General features: G+C 35.8%; 1 protein-coding gene and 1 long non-coding RNA gene across 6 annotated transcripts in view; one reads left to right on the forward strand and one right to left on the reverse strand.

Annotated features, from left to right (window-relative positions):
* Positions 1-1715: 1715 nt before the first annotated feature.
* The window catches only part of LOC116421531, a 75647-nt gene continuing 59589 nt past the window's right edge, over positions 1716-17773 (forward strand). Inside the window, exons 1-2 of one of the 3 annotated variants that reach the window (XR_004231925.1) lie at positions 1716-3050; positions 3263-3421. This is a non-coding gene — a long non-coding RNA (uncharacterized LOC116421531). The remainder of the gene's footprint in view (positions 3051-3262; positions 3422-17773) is intronic. The other 2 variants (XR_004231926.1, XR_004231924.1) reach the window with 2 other exon arrangements.
* Positions 8126-17773, reverse strand: part of GMEB2 (glucocorticoid modulatory element binding protein 2) — a 55644-nt gene continuing 45996 nt past the window's right edge. For all 3 annotated transcript variants that reach the window (XM_031951788.1, XM_031951787.1, XM_023494446.2), the window contains one exon: positions 8126-12287. In XM_031951788.1, the coding sequence (XP_031807648.1) occupies positions 11641-12287 (647 nt within the window). In that variant the 3' untranslated portion in view covers positions 8126-11640. The remainder of the gene's footprint in view (positions 12288-17773) is intronic.

Genomic DNA, 17773 nt, shown 5'->3' on the forward strand with positions numbered 1-17773 from the left:
CTTATTATTATAAAGCCTAAATCTGTCTTTCAGCAGTTCAGTCATCATACTTAGTTCTTACTTCTGGGTCCAGCAGAACAAGATTTAATCTTTTTTTTCCATAGAAAAGTCTTTGACATACTTTTAAACAACTATAATTTTCTTTTACAATTTTATCTCTTCATTTTAAAACATCCTTACAGTTTCCTTACACATCCTCCAACTCAAATCCTTTCACTATCTTGGTTGAAATCTTCTAAACACTGTCTTATTAATGCATTTCCTAAACTACCTTGCTGAACTGAACATAATACTCCAAATGTGATCAGATTGGGCAAAGTCCAGTAGAACCAGTAAATCCTAATGCCCATCAGTTGGAGAATGACTAAACAAATTGTGGCTTGTGACTATAATGGAATACTATGATGAACAGATAAGATTTCAGAAAAACATGGAAAATTTTATATAAACTGATACAAAAGGAAATGATCAGAATTCAGAAAACATTGTATACAATATTAGCAACATGGTATGCTGATCAACTATTAATGACTTAACTCTTCTCAGTAACACAAGGATCCAAGACAAATATAAAGGGGCCTTGATGGAAAAATGTTATCCACATAAGGAAAAGAAAGAATTGGTGGACTCTAATTATAGATTGAAGCATACTTTTTTTTACTTTATTTTTTATGGGGTTTTTTCCTTTTGATCTGTTTCTTTTTTCCCATTTGTGACTAAAATGGAAATATGTTTTACATAATCACCCATATATAACCTATCTCAAATTGCCTGCCATTTTAGAAAAAGAGGAAGGGAAGGAGGGAGAAAATATAAAATTTAAAATCTTATAAAAATATATGCTAAAATTGTCTTGATATACAATTGGAAAAAAATAAAATGCTATTTTAAAAAAAAGAACTAGTAAGTCCTAGACAGAGGATCTCTCTTGATCTGCATAAGATTGAATTTATTGACTACATCTTTATTGATTCATTACTCACTGATTCATATTGATTTGCAGTTCACTAAATCCCTAGATAGATTTCTAGTGAATGTTATTTAGATATTCCAGATTTAAAAGTTGTTTTGTCTAATAGCATTTCTGTTACTTTGGTCTCTCACATTTCACAATATAAGAAAATTTGAAAATATGACTAAAAATACAAACATCATGTATTTAAAACATGAAACAAAACTCCACATGATAGCAATACTTGCTTTTCTAAGTTAATCCATGTAAAAAATCATTAATCTTATTCCCTTTTACATTAAAACCGTTTTACAGTTATCAGGTATAGAACAATTACATTCAATTAAAGAAATAATAATATAGTGATTACCACATGCCTTCTCATGTTAAGCGCTTTATAATCATTATATTATTTTGATCTCACAATAACTCTAGGAGGTTGGTACTATTATTATTTTTCTCTTTACTGATCAGGAAACTGGGGCAAACAGATATAAGATAACTTGTCTGAGATTACACAGCTAATAAATTTCTGCAACTAGAATGTAATTCAAGTTTCCTGACATTTTTTCAACACCTTTATTTGGGAATCTGATCTGAGATAAGAAGCGTTTAATGGGGAATAGTAGAGAAAGGGATCCTCTAACCTGCAGTAGTCACAAGAGATCTTTGGTTTGAACAATCTTTTCTCTCTTCATGGTCAGAAAAAAGGTTAACAAAAGTTGCTTATAAGGCACAAAGTGTTTATCTTTTTTTTTTCTTTCATCATTCTGTGATTACTTCTAAACTAGCTACTTTCCTTCATTGCCCTAAAACAATGAAGCTATTAATCTTGCCATTTACTTTTCAATTTCATAAAATCTAATCATTACTTTTTTCCTAAAAACAAATTCTATAGTGGTACATCAAAACTAAGGTATTTCAAAAGGGAGCTCATTCCCAGAATTATCCCCAAAGTATCTAATTGGCTCCTGCAAGCGTAAGGATGATAATTCTTCAAACTTCCAAAATATGCTAAGATTTTTAGCAGTTCTACAAACTTAGATTTCTGACTTTTTTTTCTATGAATCCAACATACCTAAAGCTGAAATGACAGGGGAAAAAATGTCTTACAGGTTTTTTCTTTTTCCTCTTATATCCTAATCTCTCGTGGAAAGCCTAAAATAGGAATTAGCCCTGCTTACTGGGACAATACTTCAATTGTAAAAGTCCATTAATCTTTCCCAGTGTTCTAAACTTTCTAGCTATAGGCTGCATTTTAAACCTTTCAGGATAACAGAATCTAGCTCACAACACAAACATGAAATGAACATTTTACTAGCACAAAGAAAACAAGACATATGAAAACACACAGTTTTAACAAAGTGTGCCGTTACAATCCATACAGAGGCACATGGGTTCAATTTTACAGAGGCATGCAGTTTAAAAGAAAAAAAAAAAAAGCAGAGGCATGGAGAAAGACTGACCCAAGACAAACTGGATTGCTGGAGGGACCCTAGAATTTTCCTTACAAAAAATGGCAAGCTGGACCAAGGCAGGACCTCAGAGGATTGGAGCAGGGACAAGGGCAAAGGACTCACCAGTTTGGGGGGGGGCGGAGTAGGAGGACTCCAGGGAAATAAATCTCTGGTGGCACCTAGTTCATTCCCACTGGTACTAGAGCGTCCATTGGCCTGGTTCCAAGTCCAATCCCACTTCTGACACTAATTAATGTCAACCAGATGGAACTGGCCTCTAACCTGTGGGTGGCCAGAGCCAAATAGAACAGGCTAGAGACAGGAGAGTCAGGAATCAAACAGAAGTTTAATTTCAAAGTGAGGGAGACGGTTTGCCAACAAGACCCCATGTGCTAGGGCCCCACCCCTAGTGAGAGGACCCACTTTTGTGGGGCTGAACCTTGATTTATATACTTATGACTGACTAGACAAAGAGTCAAACAGTGTAGTGTAGCAACAGTAGTGAGGCACAACAGCAACAGTGAGTTATAGCAGCCACAGTGAGGCAAGATTGCCTAGTGACAATAAGACCACTCACAGCAGGGCTTCGTGGCTGAGCCTGTCAGTGCTTGCCCAGGCTCAGGGACCATCAGTTCCAAAAGGTAAAGGAAAAGGATTGTTGTTATGTCAAGCTCAGGGCAAAGCTTGCTTGCTGGGCCCTAGCTCTGGAAAACAGGATGTTTCCTATTATCTTAACAAAAGAAGGGCAAAAATAGTGCTTGCCCTCATAGAGTTCACATTTCAACCAAAGAGACAACATATATAAAAAACAAAATATGTACAGTATAAATTGGACATTGTTGTTCATCCTTAGTTCTCGAAAAGAAAAATGACATTACGAGGTGATTGAGGTCTTAAGGTGCACATGAACTGAACATAATTGAGGCAGAGCTGTGAAAGACGTCAGTCCTTACTTTTCCTTCCAGTCCAGTGGCAAGACAAAATCAAGATGACAGCAATGTCCCAAGATGCAGTAAGTGACTTTGATTTTCTAAATTTAGGTCTTTTCCAGGTTTCAGTTGGTCTGAAACAATGCCTATTCAATGACTAAAAGCTGGGTAAGAGTTGAGATCAAAGATACCCCAATTTACCATCACAAAGATATCATTCTGGGAAGGAAAGACCCTCAGAATTTCTGGCCAGAACAAAAAATAATTGATATTTATACTCATCCTAAACCATCAAAACCTAAAAAAACCTTCAATAGCTACAAAAGCTATTATTGGTCATTCAATGTAAGCCAGAGTGTTTTGGGTTTTAAGACAAGTTAACAGAAGCTTTATTTTACAATTTTGTTGTCTTATTCCTAACAATGCATTTTTAATTTGTCATAGGTATACTGTATATAAGTGTAGAACCAAGTTGAAAATAAAAGTTGCCTACTTATTCTTAGTAACAAGTAACAACTTTATATATTGATTTAATATACAATAAATAATTCTCTTAATATTAATATCATTGTTTAATAATTTTTGTTTGAGAAACATGACACATTTATGATTTAAGTACATGGGGAAAGGAAATAAAGTTGGTTTGTATTCACAACAAAAATTAAATGATCAAAAAACTAAAGTGTTGTCCACCTTCATGAACCAGATTTTTAAAGGTGATAAATTTTAAATAAAGAAATTCGAGAATTAAAAAAAAAAAAAATGAGAATAGCCTATACAGAAAAGGCAAATGAACAAAGTTTGTTATTTCAAATAGAGGTATTCTTATTTTTAAAGATTTGAGTATAGCCTGTACAGAAAAGGTAAATGAACAAATTTTTAGTTATTTCAAATAGAAGTATCCTTATTTTTAAAGCTATATGGTCACTATTAAACTAATTTAAAGAGAAAATTATAACCTTCTCAGTAGTTCATGGTATTATAAACTTTGGGTTGCTGTAATGAATAAAGGGCCAATCTTAAGAATCTAATTTCTAATACAAATTCATTCTGTGATCTTGGGAGTCATTTAAACTCTCAATGTCTGAGGCAGTTCTCAAAAACCATAAAGTTATAGAAATTATTCAACTGCATTGGTAGAGAAAGTTTGGAAATTAAATATACTGTACGTGTAAATGCTAGTATTACTTATATACTGGATATAATACCAGATTTCGGAAGGCACTTGCAGTGATGGGAGAAAGCCAGCAAAACTCTTGAAGAAGGTGGGATTTGAGATAAAAATTCAAGAAAGGTGGATAGAGTAGTGGGCTTGGAATCAAAAAGACTCATTTTCCTGAGTTCAAATCCAGCCTCAGACAACTTACTAGCTGTGTGACTTGAGCAAGTTACTTAACTCTGCTTCAGTTTCCTCATCTGTAAAATGACTTGGAGAAGGCAATGGCAAACCACTCCAGTATCTTTGTCAAGAAACCATAAATGGAGTCACAAAGAGTTGGATACAACTGAAAAAAAGAATGAACAACTTTAAAAAAAGACGGAAAAGTCAGCAATAGTATTTGTTGAAGTAGTTCTCAAATTCTTTAGGTGTCTCTTGCAAATTTCAAATATGGAATCAGCAGATAAAAAAGGCTGGGATCAGGGGAAGATCAACATAACTGCAGTAAAGCTTGTATGGAGGGGGGGAAAAATATAAAGTTTTACTGATGGGTTGGAATATAGAGAAACTAGTATCAGGGAGAGCACTGGAAAGGCTATTGCAATCACCCAGATAAAGAGGAGGGTCTGAATTAGGGTGATGGTTGTGTGGGTGCCAAGTACTGAGAGGGGGGGCGGGAGGAGAGATTCACAACAGTTGTGGAAATAAGCCATGACTCAGAAACTGGTTATGTGACATGAATGAAGAGGGGATGGGGATGATAACCACTTTTCTAGTGTAGGTAATTAGGATGGTAGTACTTATGATAGTAAGAAAGTTCAAAAGAGAAGGTTTGACAAAGGGACCTTGTAAAAAGTTGCAGAGCGGTCAAAAAGGATTGAGAAAAGGCCATTAAATATTAGCAACTATGGGATCATTAATAATCTTGTAGAGAGGAGTCTTCAGTTAAATGAGAACTTAAGCCAGATTGCAGGTGATTAGAAGGGAATTGAATTTCCCATATGCTACATTATGCCTGTTGCTTCTGAACCATGCACAGACTATCTTTGAGACTTCCTAAACCCCACCCCACTCCCAACCTGGATGGAGTGTTCTCTCCTCACCTCTACTTCTTAGAATCTCTAACTTCAAAAAAACGTCACCTTCTACAAAAGAGGATTTTCCCGATTTCCTTAACTGTTATGGATCCTGTTCTCTGTAAACTACTTTTAATTTACTTACCTTGTATACATGTTGCATCCCACCCACCATTTATTCCCACCTCCTATTCGAATGTCCTCCAGGGCAGACTTTCATTTAGTCTGTATCTCTAGTGGGCACTTAGAAAAATTTAATGTTCATCCAAATTCAAATTTGAATTCCCTGATTTTTTTTAAAGTTCATTATATACCATAAGTTCTTCAAGTGCATTTAAGAGCTGACACTACAGCAGGATATTTTTCAATGGACACAGAAACACTATTGTATAATGATTAACTGTGAATGACTTATTTTCAGCAATATGTGATCTAAGACAATTACAAAGGACTTGTGAAGAAAAATGCTATCCACCTCCAGAGGAAAAACTCATGGAGTCTAAGTGCAAATCAAAGCATAAATTTTAAGCTTATTTTGCTCACTTTGCAGGTTTGGGGGGCATGGAGGGACTCTGTTTTCCTTTACAACATGACTAATATGGAAATGTATTCTGCATGACTCTGTGTGTGTGTGTGTGTATAAATTGGTTATATATGTGTATGTATATATAGAAAATCTATACAACCTATAGCAATCTGCTTGCCTTCCCAATGAAAAAGGAAGGGAAGGAATATAGGAGAAAATTTGGAATTCAAAATAAAAGAAAAAGCACACATGATTAAAAATTGTTTCTACATGTAATTGAAAAAATAGAAAACAAAAAGATACAATGTTTTACACTAAACCTGATTCAAAAATCCTCAATAATCAGGAGACACAAGATATGAAAAAAATTTTTTTTATTTTAAATCAAAATATCAAGCAGATACTGGCAAAAACAATATACAAAACAGAACTCAAAATGTCAACCCTTCCTCCCAAATCATCTCTGAGCAGGCACTGATAGGAAACAAATATTCCCTTAGGAAAAGCAACTTTCAATTCCAGATCTTCTGGAAAATGGAAGTTAAATAAAACCAGTCTGTCTATATTTACAGTTTTCATTTTATGGCAAACCTGTCTCTTGTACATGGTTTCAGAGTATTCTTACTTTTAATTTTAGGGTTAAAGTCCTGACCCATGTAAGGAGAGCAGTATCCTTTGAGGGGTTTGTGAAGGTAAAGAATGCTAACTGGGACCTGTGTCCTAAAAAGACAGTATGTAGAGTACATGTGCTACTTTTAATTTACATAAATTAAATACAGCAGGGGTTTTGGGAAGGGGCCTGCTGTGTGCTGCTGTACATGAAAATATTAGCTACAGAAGTAATAATTTGTTTGTAGATGAGTTTAAGTGGGGTATGATTTCTCTAAGTATGTATCAGTATCTTCCAGAAATCACACCTTTCATTATCTAATACCATATATCTCAGCCTTAGCCCCATATTTCCAAATGAAGCAAAAGATTCAATTATTAAAATATTACTTAAGGGTTTGAAAATAACAAGATCTTTTCATTCAGTTGAAGTCATCTTTTATTAGGTACAATGAATACTAAAAGTTAACTAAGGAATCTCTATTGACAGGGCTCAAAAATCATTGTAAAGAACAAATGGATCCATACCTTTGCACATAAAAAAAAAAAACAAAAAAAAAACCCTCTCCTTTTTAGGAGAAAATCATTTACTAATTACGTTAGAAACTTAAACTGGTAGCATTATCCTCTAAGACTATGGCCCAAAGGTCTGGGGTTGTCCTTCTCTGCTTGATTTTATCTAGCCAGTGACAAGTCCTTAAAAAAAATACAGGTCTTTAAAAGATGCACTTTTAGAAAAACACTTGTTAGTATTTGTGGTCTTATCAATTCTTTAAAGGTACTGATGATGGAGTTAGGGAACAGAGTTAATAAAACCATGAACTTGAAGTTGAGAACATGTTAACAATAAGCAAAAAATTTTTAAATTTTGTTTGTGGCACTTCATTGTTGCTTTTGATTTGTGCTAGATTGTAAAATTGAATTTCTCCCTCATGGGTCAATAGGTCGAACGGGGGCAAGGAGGGAAAGGTTTCCTGCTCTTGCTGTAAGTGAAATTAACCCACTTACTCCATTTAGTCCTTTAGCTTCATTTATTAAAGATCATAGGATCATAGATTTAGAGCTAGAAAGGACCGTGGATGTTATATAGACAGCATGAAAAGGTAGAGTGCAATTAAGTATTTAAAATAGAAAACCATATGAAAGGCTTTTCCCAAGGGTAATAACCATTTTTTTTTATTAGTGACATGATTCTTATCCCAACAGCACCCTATTAAGAAAGGAAAATATGAGGATGACTATTGTTAAGTCTGATTCACTGTGTATACAGAGCCTTCAAGATTGAGGACATTGATAAGATCAGCATAGGATTCTATGAGCATCAGAAAAAAACCTGTTGCTAGATTGGCTTGCTGAACCACTGTTAACATAGTAAGGCTACAGGGCTTAATGAAAATGGTAGGTATACTTTAACCTACAGCACTGAGAGAACATTTAGCCTTTGGACTTAAATTTGTTACATCATATATAAAATAATGAGTCAATACTACCACTCCCTTTTAGTCCCTTAAACTAATTATGTCAAGTATAATCAAATTTCTACAGGTAATATGACTCATAACTGAAGCATGAAAAAATTATTTTAAAAGTGAATATAATTAAGTCATTATTGGTATGTAACCAAATGACTCATAACAGAAAAGTGAACAAAGTTTAACAGAAAAGACACCAGGGCTTCAGTAATTTGACACAGTGAGAGAATAGCAATATTGGATAAAAGTCACAATGGAGAAATGGGAATGTCTTAGGAAAAGCAATAGATTTGTATATGAATCAATTCGAAGGAATATAATGTGGTGCATTTAAAATAAACTCCACTTGAAGCCACACTATGTTAAATTAAGTCAGTTTTCTAATGATGGCTTCAAATAGAGTAAAAAAACAATGAGTGACCTACTGGTCTCCTCATGTAGCCCTGATGTACTTAAGAAAAAAGATACCCACAATAGTCACTAGTCAGACAATGAATGAAAGGGCTGCTGGGCTGCAAGACTGTTATAGGAAACAAACGTTAAACTGGCTTGACCTATAAGCAAAGGCATAATTAGTCTATGAGGGCAGGAACTGGGCTATGGCCAAAATTTCCTTCAAAATACATGCACACACAAGAACACGTGCATGCACAAACAAAGAAAAATATGTTTTAGGCCAGTGATGAGATTGTATACTTTTAGCTGCCCTAATAAAGTAAACTTACAACACAGGACACACTCTATAGCCAGAAAGAAGTATAAGAAAAATCACTTCAATAAATATTTTCACTTCCTTCTATTTCTTAAGAAATTATACCTGACAGACTTCAACTTCCTTATCACCAAGCTCCCTGGAATAAGCTATGAGGCTGCTGGAAAGAATAACACATGCTGGAGCTAATCAATCCTTCCCAATAAATCAGGGGACAATTTGAAGAAGGAATTTAAAAGTCAGCAAAGGCCAGAAAATTACAAAAAAAAAATAATTTAAATCCAAGAATTTCCAAATTTAAAATTGTGACTAAGGCACTTTGATCTTCCAGATTACTGCAAGATATTTTCCTGCAAGAAAATGTCCTTAGCCTTAATAAAGAATTTTTCTTCTTTTAAAAAATAAAGAAAAAAGGCAAGGGAAACTTCAAAATTAGTTAATGAAAAATAACTTTTTCTTTGACCCAGAATGTAATTTGTATTCTTTATTCTAAGACCAGTCTCTCCGGTAGCTCGAGAGTATCTTATGAGCAATGCTTTCCCTTTACGCATATGATACGGAACACAGAACATCTCAGCAAGTTGCTTATGACCTCACAATCGAGCAGAATTCAATGGTTTGTTTCCTTACTATGTTCTATGAGCAGAATCCTCCTAAACCCAGATCCCAGAGCAGGAAACATTTTCACTGCACATGATCTTTCTGCAGCCATATATTTGTGCTGTTTTAAACATTTAGGAATAGCCAGTTGGATTTCATGATTTAAACATTATTGGCAAATCCAAAGAAGTGCTCTGAGGCCAAGGATATGCTTAGGCATATCCAACTCTACTATTTAAACAGGATTTGTACACACCAAACTTCCAGTTGTTGAAGGCTCAGGTGGCAGAGATAGTCAGGCTATGTCTGACAAAAGTGTGCTATAGTGGTGGCTCTTGAGATAAATCTATGCTAAAAAGCTGCATGTGTGAGGTATGAAAGCAACACTGAGTAACCACCAAATTTAAATCTTATAACCCAGTAACATTTAATATACTGTATGTACCTTATTCCTAGATTTACAAAGAGTTGAGTGCCCTACTATTATCAAAATTTTAGTTATATTTCTGGTAACCTGTTATTGTTTTCATATCTATTTAGTATATCCCAACACTGGGCAAAGCCTAATCATACTGGGTTCCTAGATGATAGGTGTATTCTTAAATTCCTGGGATTACTTCTTTATTACATGTGAATGTAACACAATTTTTTAAAACAACCTACTAGCTGTTATGATGGCCACTAAAAAGCCAGAATTACTTCTTCTCAGTACAAGGTTCCCAAGTCCTAGCATAGAGAAAAGCAAAGTAGCCCAAGAATTTTCAATATTGGTTTAGATAAACTTATGAGATTATCTTCTGAGGATTCCAATACAATGGTAGGCCATTTAAAATTATGAAACATACAAACTCCAGAGTCATTTTAGGAAACCTATATATCTAACATTCTTTTGTTAAAAATGTTACAAATTTTAACTTTCCCTGAATGTTGAAATGATTTTTTTTGAAATATTCAAACTACTTGTTTAATCTGGCCTAGTCAGGATCATATATAGGACAAATAGACTGACTCATTAGCTCAATCTTCCTAGATTGGGGGTAAAATATTCACATTTATTGGCCCCTTTTATGCCCTCTCCTTTATTAGTACCCACCTTGAGACAGAGAAAGAAGTTTGTATCTCAATGTGGCCTGCTTTGAACTCATTCACCTGCACCTTGAAAGATTCTTCTAAAGTTTTCTCCCAGACCTGTGTGTACACATATACATTATATAAAAATATAATGTATATATAATTATAAAAGGAAGGGGAAGGAAGGAAACTATTCAAATTAAAACCTACAGAAAAACTGTGGGAAGACACCAAATCCATAGGATCCATGGATTTTCCACACTTGGGTATGGTCCCCAAGACCTTTATTATTGTCCCTTTTTTCCCTTGAACACTTCTCAGACCTCAGGCAAGGAACTTGGCTAGAACTGGGAAAAAAAACAAAAACAGGCACATGTGACTACTGATTTGCACCAAGTTGTGCAGATATTTGCCATCCCAAGCTCCTAAGTCTTATATAGACCTCATTTGGTGCAAAAATGCATTAACTGAACTTTACCAAATACCCTTTGCTGTAAACCAAACTAACCTTCACAGGAAATGACAAGAAAGCAACAGAAAACCCTGGGATCAAAACCCCAAGAACTGATATGTAATGTTACTCTTAGAGAATCAACATTTTCCTGAGGTTCTTTAGGTCCACATTCACAAATATCTCTTCAATATTTTTCATCTTCTACTTTTCATCCACCCTCCTATTTTACCTGGACTTCTTGCTAGTCATTTTCCTGCTACTTCTAAATGTGAAACCATGTTATTAAGCAATAGATGGAAAAATACATATCCCAGGAAAAAAGGGGGAGAAAAGTTTAGTACTTGAAAATTTTTTATAAGTTGTAATAATTCATCTAACCCTTTTTTGTTTATTTTTGGTGTTTTTTCTCTCTCTCTCTTTTCTCTCTCTTTGGTTCAGCAGCCTCACCATTACCCACTTTAGCCAAGTTATCTCCAAGTTTTGATTCCTTCTACCTTTTTTACCCTCATTTTCTTAACTCTGCAGCACAGACTGGGAAAAGGCAGCTCTCAAAGACACAATCCATTTTTAAGTGTTCTGTTACAGGTCCATTTCCTTCTTTTAAAAAAAAATTTTTATTCTTTTTACTTCTGATCATGATCTTCTGACACCGTGGTTACCTCAATGGTGGTATGCTCCTCTGATGTTGCTCCACTCTCCACAGCGCTAGATGGCACGGTCACAATTGTACTACCACTAGGAGACACCTGTGTTACGTTCTGTATGGTGGTACCCAAGCCAGGCAAAGTGAGCAGTTGGAAAGGGCTCACCACTTTAACCACAGTGCTGCCATCCTGCATTGCTGCTGTGCTGAGTACAGTGAGGTTGGAAGCATCAGGATGGATCTCCACAGTGCTGGGGAAATTAGAACCTGAAGAAGCCAATACAGTATATCCCCCAAGTAGTGGTGAGGCTGGGGAACTCGCGGGAGAAACTTGGGTTGAACTTTTCCCCAATATGGTAGATGGAAGAGTAGATACCACTTTGCTCAGGGGTAAGTTGGCAAGCTGAGAGACTGGTACTCCTTGAGTGAGGGCTATCTGTGCAGACTGGGTCAGTACTTGAGAGGTTATGGCAGCTGGCCCAGAGGTAGCCCTTGTAAGTCGGGGACGTTTCATGGGTGGTGGAAGAGAGACAGGGGTCAAAGTCATTAGTACATTATTCAGGTGTTGGGATTTATGCTTCAGTTCCTTGGCTCTTTTCCGGTGCTCATCACACTGCTGCTCTAAAGCTGAGGGGGAAACAAGAAACAAAATGAGGTAAGCCAATGATTGTGGGGAAAGAGTACCATCTGCAACTGATGAGGAATCCAAACACAAGAAAAATGTATTGAAAGACATACAATTATGCTGAACACTGTGCTATTATCCTTGTTTAATTAAAATACTACAGAAGCAAAGAAAAGAAAGAAAAAGAAAGAAAGAAAGAAAGAAAGAAAAGTATAATATGAGCTTTGTGGTTTGAACAGGGAAGGTTGGTCCCTACCAGGAGGAGAGATTTCATGAAGAGGTGATTATTTTAGTCAGATATTAAAGGATGGGTAAAAATTCAGCATGTACAGAGTGGGACAAAGGATATGAATAAAAGCATAGAAACCAGAAAACATAATGGAGAACTACTAAGGGGGGGATAAAGTGATTCAGTTTGATTGAAATGGATCAAGTTTAGAATGCAAAGAGGAAAATAATATAAATTTAAGGCCAGAAAACAAAGGTGTTAAGATGTAGAGGGCTTAGATTTGTAGGCAAAGAAGTTTCAGTTTTATCTGATGGTTAATAGGGACCCACTGGAGATTCTTTTTTTTTTTAAACTGATATCTTTTTGTTTTTACATTAGCTTCTTTGCAAAATATACCTTCTCCCTGCTCTAATCCTTTTTGTAAAGCAAAATTATCTCCTGTAACAAAGATTTTTTTTAAATGAAGAGAAATAAAAAATCAGATCAGCAAAATTGACACATCACTCTACACTAGGTGCATTCTCTTTCCATCCACCATGTTACATTCCAAACCAAAGACCATTATCTAGGAAAGTTAATCCTTTCAAATCTCCAGCTCTTACCCAAAGGCTCATGCTGTTCTCTTGGTGTCTATATCTAAGATGGCTCCAGCCATTTTCTTGCTATCTAATCTGTCACTAAGCAAAATACATCCACTATTTTTCCAGCTCTAGACTCATAATCAAATCATTAATAGCACTGGGAATGGACCACCCAACATCTCTATGACTTACCAAAATACTCCTTATAGACACCACTACCCTACATGTATTATCTCCCATTATTAGAAGGCAAGTTCCTTGAGGGAAAATAACTTTCTCCTTTTGAATTTGTTTCCAGCAGCATTTAGTACAGGGCTTTGTATGCAGTAAGTCCTTAAAAAATGCTTCTTTATTCACTTTTATTAACCAAATATCAGTAAACACAAAGGGAAAGAAGTACATTTTCTCAGTTCTTCCCCAGAAGCAAACTTAGTCATCATAATTTCATGACACTCAATTTTGATTTTTTGTTTGCTTTATTGTGCTCATTGTGGATATCATTTTCCTTTTTCTGCTTAGTTCTCTAGGAGCAAGAGTACAACACTGCAAGTTGATATAAATGATGTAAACAATAATTTCACACCTGTGTACCTCTTACCTCTAGAAAAAAAGGGAAATTATCTTCTCTTATTTCTTCTTTGGGACCTTGCTTATACTTTGTAATTTTGTAACATTCACTTTTATTTTGTGGCTGCTGTTCTTTATGTTGATATTGTTGTCACCAGTTCCTTGATTTTGCTTACTTCATTTTTTATCAGTTCATTTAAGTTTTACACTTCTCTATATTCATCACTCATAATTTCTTACAGCATAGTAATAATCCATCACATTCACGCATGATATTTTGTTTAGATATTGCCCACTAGATGAGAACCTATTTTGTTTCTAGATCTTTACTACCAGAAAATGGGTACTACAAATATTTTGTTATACATGGAACCTTTTAACTTCCTTGTGCTATAGACCCAACAATGAGATCTCTGGGTCAAAGGGCACAGACATTTAATCCACTTTTTTTTTAACCACTTATCAATTAATCAATCAACAGGCATTTATTGAGCACTTACTTACAAAGGTGATATCTGGGTCAGGATGGACTGAAGTAAGGAGGGACCTAAAGCAAGGACCAATTAAGTAGGCTATTGTAATAGTCCAAATAAGAGGTGAAAAGGGACTGATCAAGGGTGATGGCTGTGACAATGGTAAGGGGCAAGTATGCAACAGATGTGAAGAAAGAATATGATTTGGCAACTGACAAGAATGAAGAGATAGAGATAAGACTGAGATTGTGAACTTGGGTGACTAGAAGAAGGATGTTAGTATCCTGGACAGTTCTAGAGAAGTTCAGAAGAGTAGGATTAAGAGAAAAGATAATGAGTTCTATTTTGGACATGTTGAGCTTGAGATGTCTGCATTTCAGTTCAAAATACTGAATAGATAAGTTTATAATTAGGATTACAACTCAGGAAAAAACTAGACCTAGAGATCCATATAGATCTATCCAAGTCTAAGCACTGAAAATTACCTTTGCTCCTTCACACAAAGATGAAGCAACTGTTCTAACTGGATTCACTATAAATGCATGGCATATATCACCCCCTGGAGTCCTAGCTGCTTCTAGGCAATCCTTCTACATTACCCTTATCAATTCACTGTTCCACTCTGCACAGAGGCTCTTCCAAATTTTTTCAATCTTCCTCAAATCTCTCATGGATCCCTCCTATTCCTCTCCTCACAGATTAGAATCTTCATATTTTATAGAAAAAAATTGAGGATATTCACTGTGAGTTCCATCATCTCCTAAACTCAGATGCTTTCTCCCACTATCTCCTTTCACTCATCTTAGAAAAGATGGTCTTTTTTAATTAAGCAAACCCCTTTCCCTGTAAAAGCAATTCTATTCCCTCCTGTCTTCTCTAACAGATTGACCCCTCTTGTCATTCTCACTCTATCTTAATTTCATCTCTCCCTGCCATTGATAAATGTTCTTAAGTTTACCTCTCTTCAAAAAACAAAATTCTCATCTGATCGATCCTCACTATTTTCCTCTATTCTTTCCTTTGTGACAAAATATAACAACAGGTGCCTCTACGTTCTTTCTCTTAAGCTTCTACCAACACTATTCTCTCCAATGATCTTACTTGCCAAATCCACCGACCTTTTCTTATTCTTGAGTCCTCTGCTCGCTTACACTGTTGAACATCTTCTCCTTGATATTCTATTCTCTCAACACTTTTAGGACATTACTTGTTCCTGATTCTCTTTCAACCTATCTGACTACTCTTCCTCAATTTCCTGTTAGATTTGCTTCCATATCACATTCTCTAACCATATGTGCCCCACAAGGTTTGTCCTGAACCGAATTCACTTCTCTCTATATATTACCAAGTGAAGTCACTTGGTGATCTCATTAGTTCCCATGGATTTAATTATCATCTCTTAAGATTCTTATAACTACCTTTCTCTCTTTTACTGACCTTCAGTTTCCCTTCTACAAATGCCTTTCAAACATCTTGGAACTGGATGTCCAATAGATATCTTAAACTTTAACAGTCCAAACTGAACTCATTATTTTTCCCCCAACAACTTTCTTATTGTCAAAGGCAACACTATACTGCCATTACCCTAGGCTAACAACCTATGTTGTCAAGCTTGACTTCTCATTCTCTTGCCACAACCATCACCCATCCAATCTGTTGTGATGTCACTTTTAACTGTGCAACATCTCAGATATATCCCTTATTCCCTCTGATACTGATGCTACCACAGTGCAGGCCTTCACCACTTCACATCAGGACTACTGCAATAACTTGCTGATGCGTCTGCCTACCTCATATCTTTCCCCATAGCAATTTATCCATTAAAGTGACTTTCCTAAAGAATAGCTCTGATAGGGGTAGCTAGGTAGTGCAGTAGATAGAGCACCAACCATGAAGTCAGAAGGACCCGAGTTCAAATCTGGTCTCAGACACTTAACACTTCCTAGCTGTGTGACACTGAGCAAGTCACTGAACCCCAATTGCCTCAGGAAAAAAAAAAAGAAAAAAGAATAGATCTGATGGTGTCCCTCATCCTACTCCATCCCCACTCAATAAACTCAGATCTTTTATCATTTTTAGGATCGAATATAAAAATGTCTGTTTAGTGTTCAGAATCTTTCATAATATAGCCTCCCCATTTTCCAGCCTTATTATTCCTTACTTCCTGGCAAGTACTTTTTAATTCAGTAACACTGGCCTCCTTCTTGTTCCACAAATCTCTTGGCTTCAGACATTTTCTTTGGATAGCCCCCATGACTGAAATGCTTCAAAATGGTTGTACCAAATCAAAGCTAAACCAACACAGTATTAAATGTAAGACTGTGCTTCTACAACCCCTCCAACACTATTATCATCTTTTGTCATCTTTAATGGATAGAGTGAAACCTCAGGCTTGTTTTGATTTGAACTTCTCTTATAATGAGACATATGAAGCAATGTTCCATATAGCTAAGAATGTTTTAATATTTCACTGTATTTCATGGAGTCATTAGCTTTCATTGGGTCAACTTTAATTTTCAGGGAGTAATTTTTTCCCCTTTGCATAAGGTTTTGTATAACTTGTTCCAAGCTGTTAATTCTTTTCATGTAGTTTGCTTACATAGCTTTCTATTCCACTTTCTTCCTCTATTACTCTCATTGAGTCTTTAATTACCTTTAGTACTTTTTCCTTTAAATTCTTGCTTTATTTCTTCTAGAAATTCTGGTTGTGACTTTTGCCCAAGCTGCATTTTTTTTTTCCCTGAGGCTTTGCTTGTAATTGTTTCGAAGTCATTCTCTTCTGAATATATCTCAAGTTTCCTGTCACCAAAACAACTCTTATTATTACAACCTACTTTCTGACTTTGGACTTTGTTGGAGCCAGTCTCTGCATACTTCTGGGGGTAAATATCTGAGCTGAGCTTTTGTTGTCTTGGGACCTTCTCCAGCTTTCGTGGCAATATTGAGTGTTGTATCATTCTGGTTTTTCAGGGTTCTGTAAGCCTTCAGTGCTCCAAAAGTGGTGTAATTTAAAACAAAGTCTGCTAACTGTCCTCCTTGTCTAAGTTCTGCAGGATTCTGACTCTGATTTGGGTTTGAGAAACATGACTGTGGGTTTGTCCCAGTTTGAAATTTCTAGTTTCTCAACCACTATCAAACTAGTTGGGAAGTTCTGCAGAACAGAATTCTAGTTTCCCCTTTTGTCTGCTTATTCTATTACAGGCTTCTGATTAAGTTGCAAAAATGCTCTACTGCTCTCCTCCAGGAGACAAAGCTACATAGCTATTACTTCTGAATTTGTTTCTCTTTTAGTGGACAGTCCAAGACCTATGTGCCAATTCCACATTTTGGAAGGCCACCCCTAAGCATAGACTTCTTTCTCCTTAGTTCTCCCGCAATCTATGACCAGGATCAGAAGAGTGTCAAGGTTGTCAAAAGATACCCTGAAACAGTTGAAGAGATCTCTTTCTGCCTTGGTGCATAACCTTATCCTGTTTCAGTACCTAGAGCTTGAATCTTCCATGAAGCATGCTCCAGGCCAGACTCTTCCCCTAAGGTTCATACATTTCTCTATCAGTCTTACTGTGCTGACCTGGGGCTTTATAGTGCAACAATGACTCATTGAGATCTTTCTTGGATTTCTTGAACAGGACTCAATC

Source organism: Sarcophilus harrisii, chromosome 2, assembly GCF_902635505.1.
Source record: "Sarcophilus harrisii chromosome 2, mSarHar1.11, whole genome shotgun sequence".
Classification (NCBI taxonomy): Eukaryota; Metazoa; Chordata; class Mammalia; order Dasyuromorphia; family Dasyuridae; genus Sarcophilus; species Sarcophilus harrisii.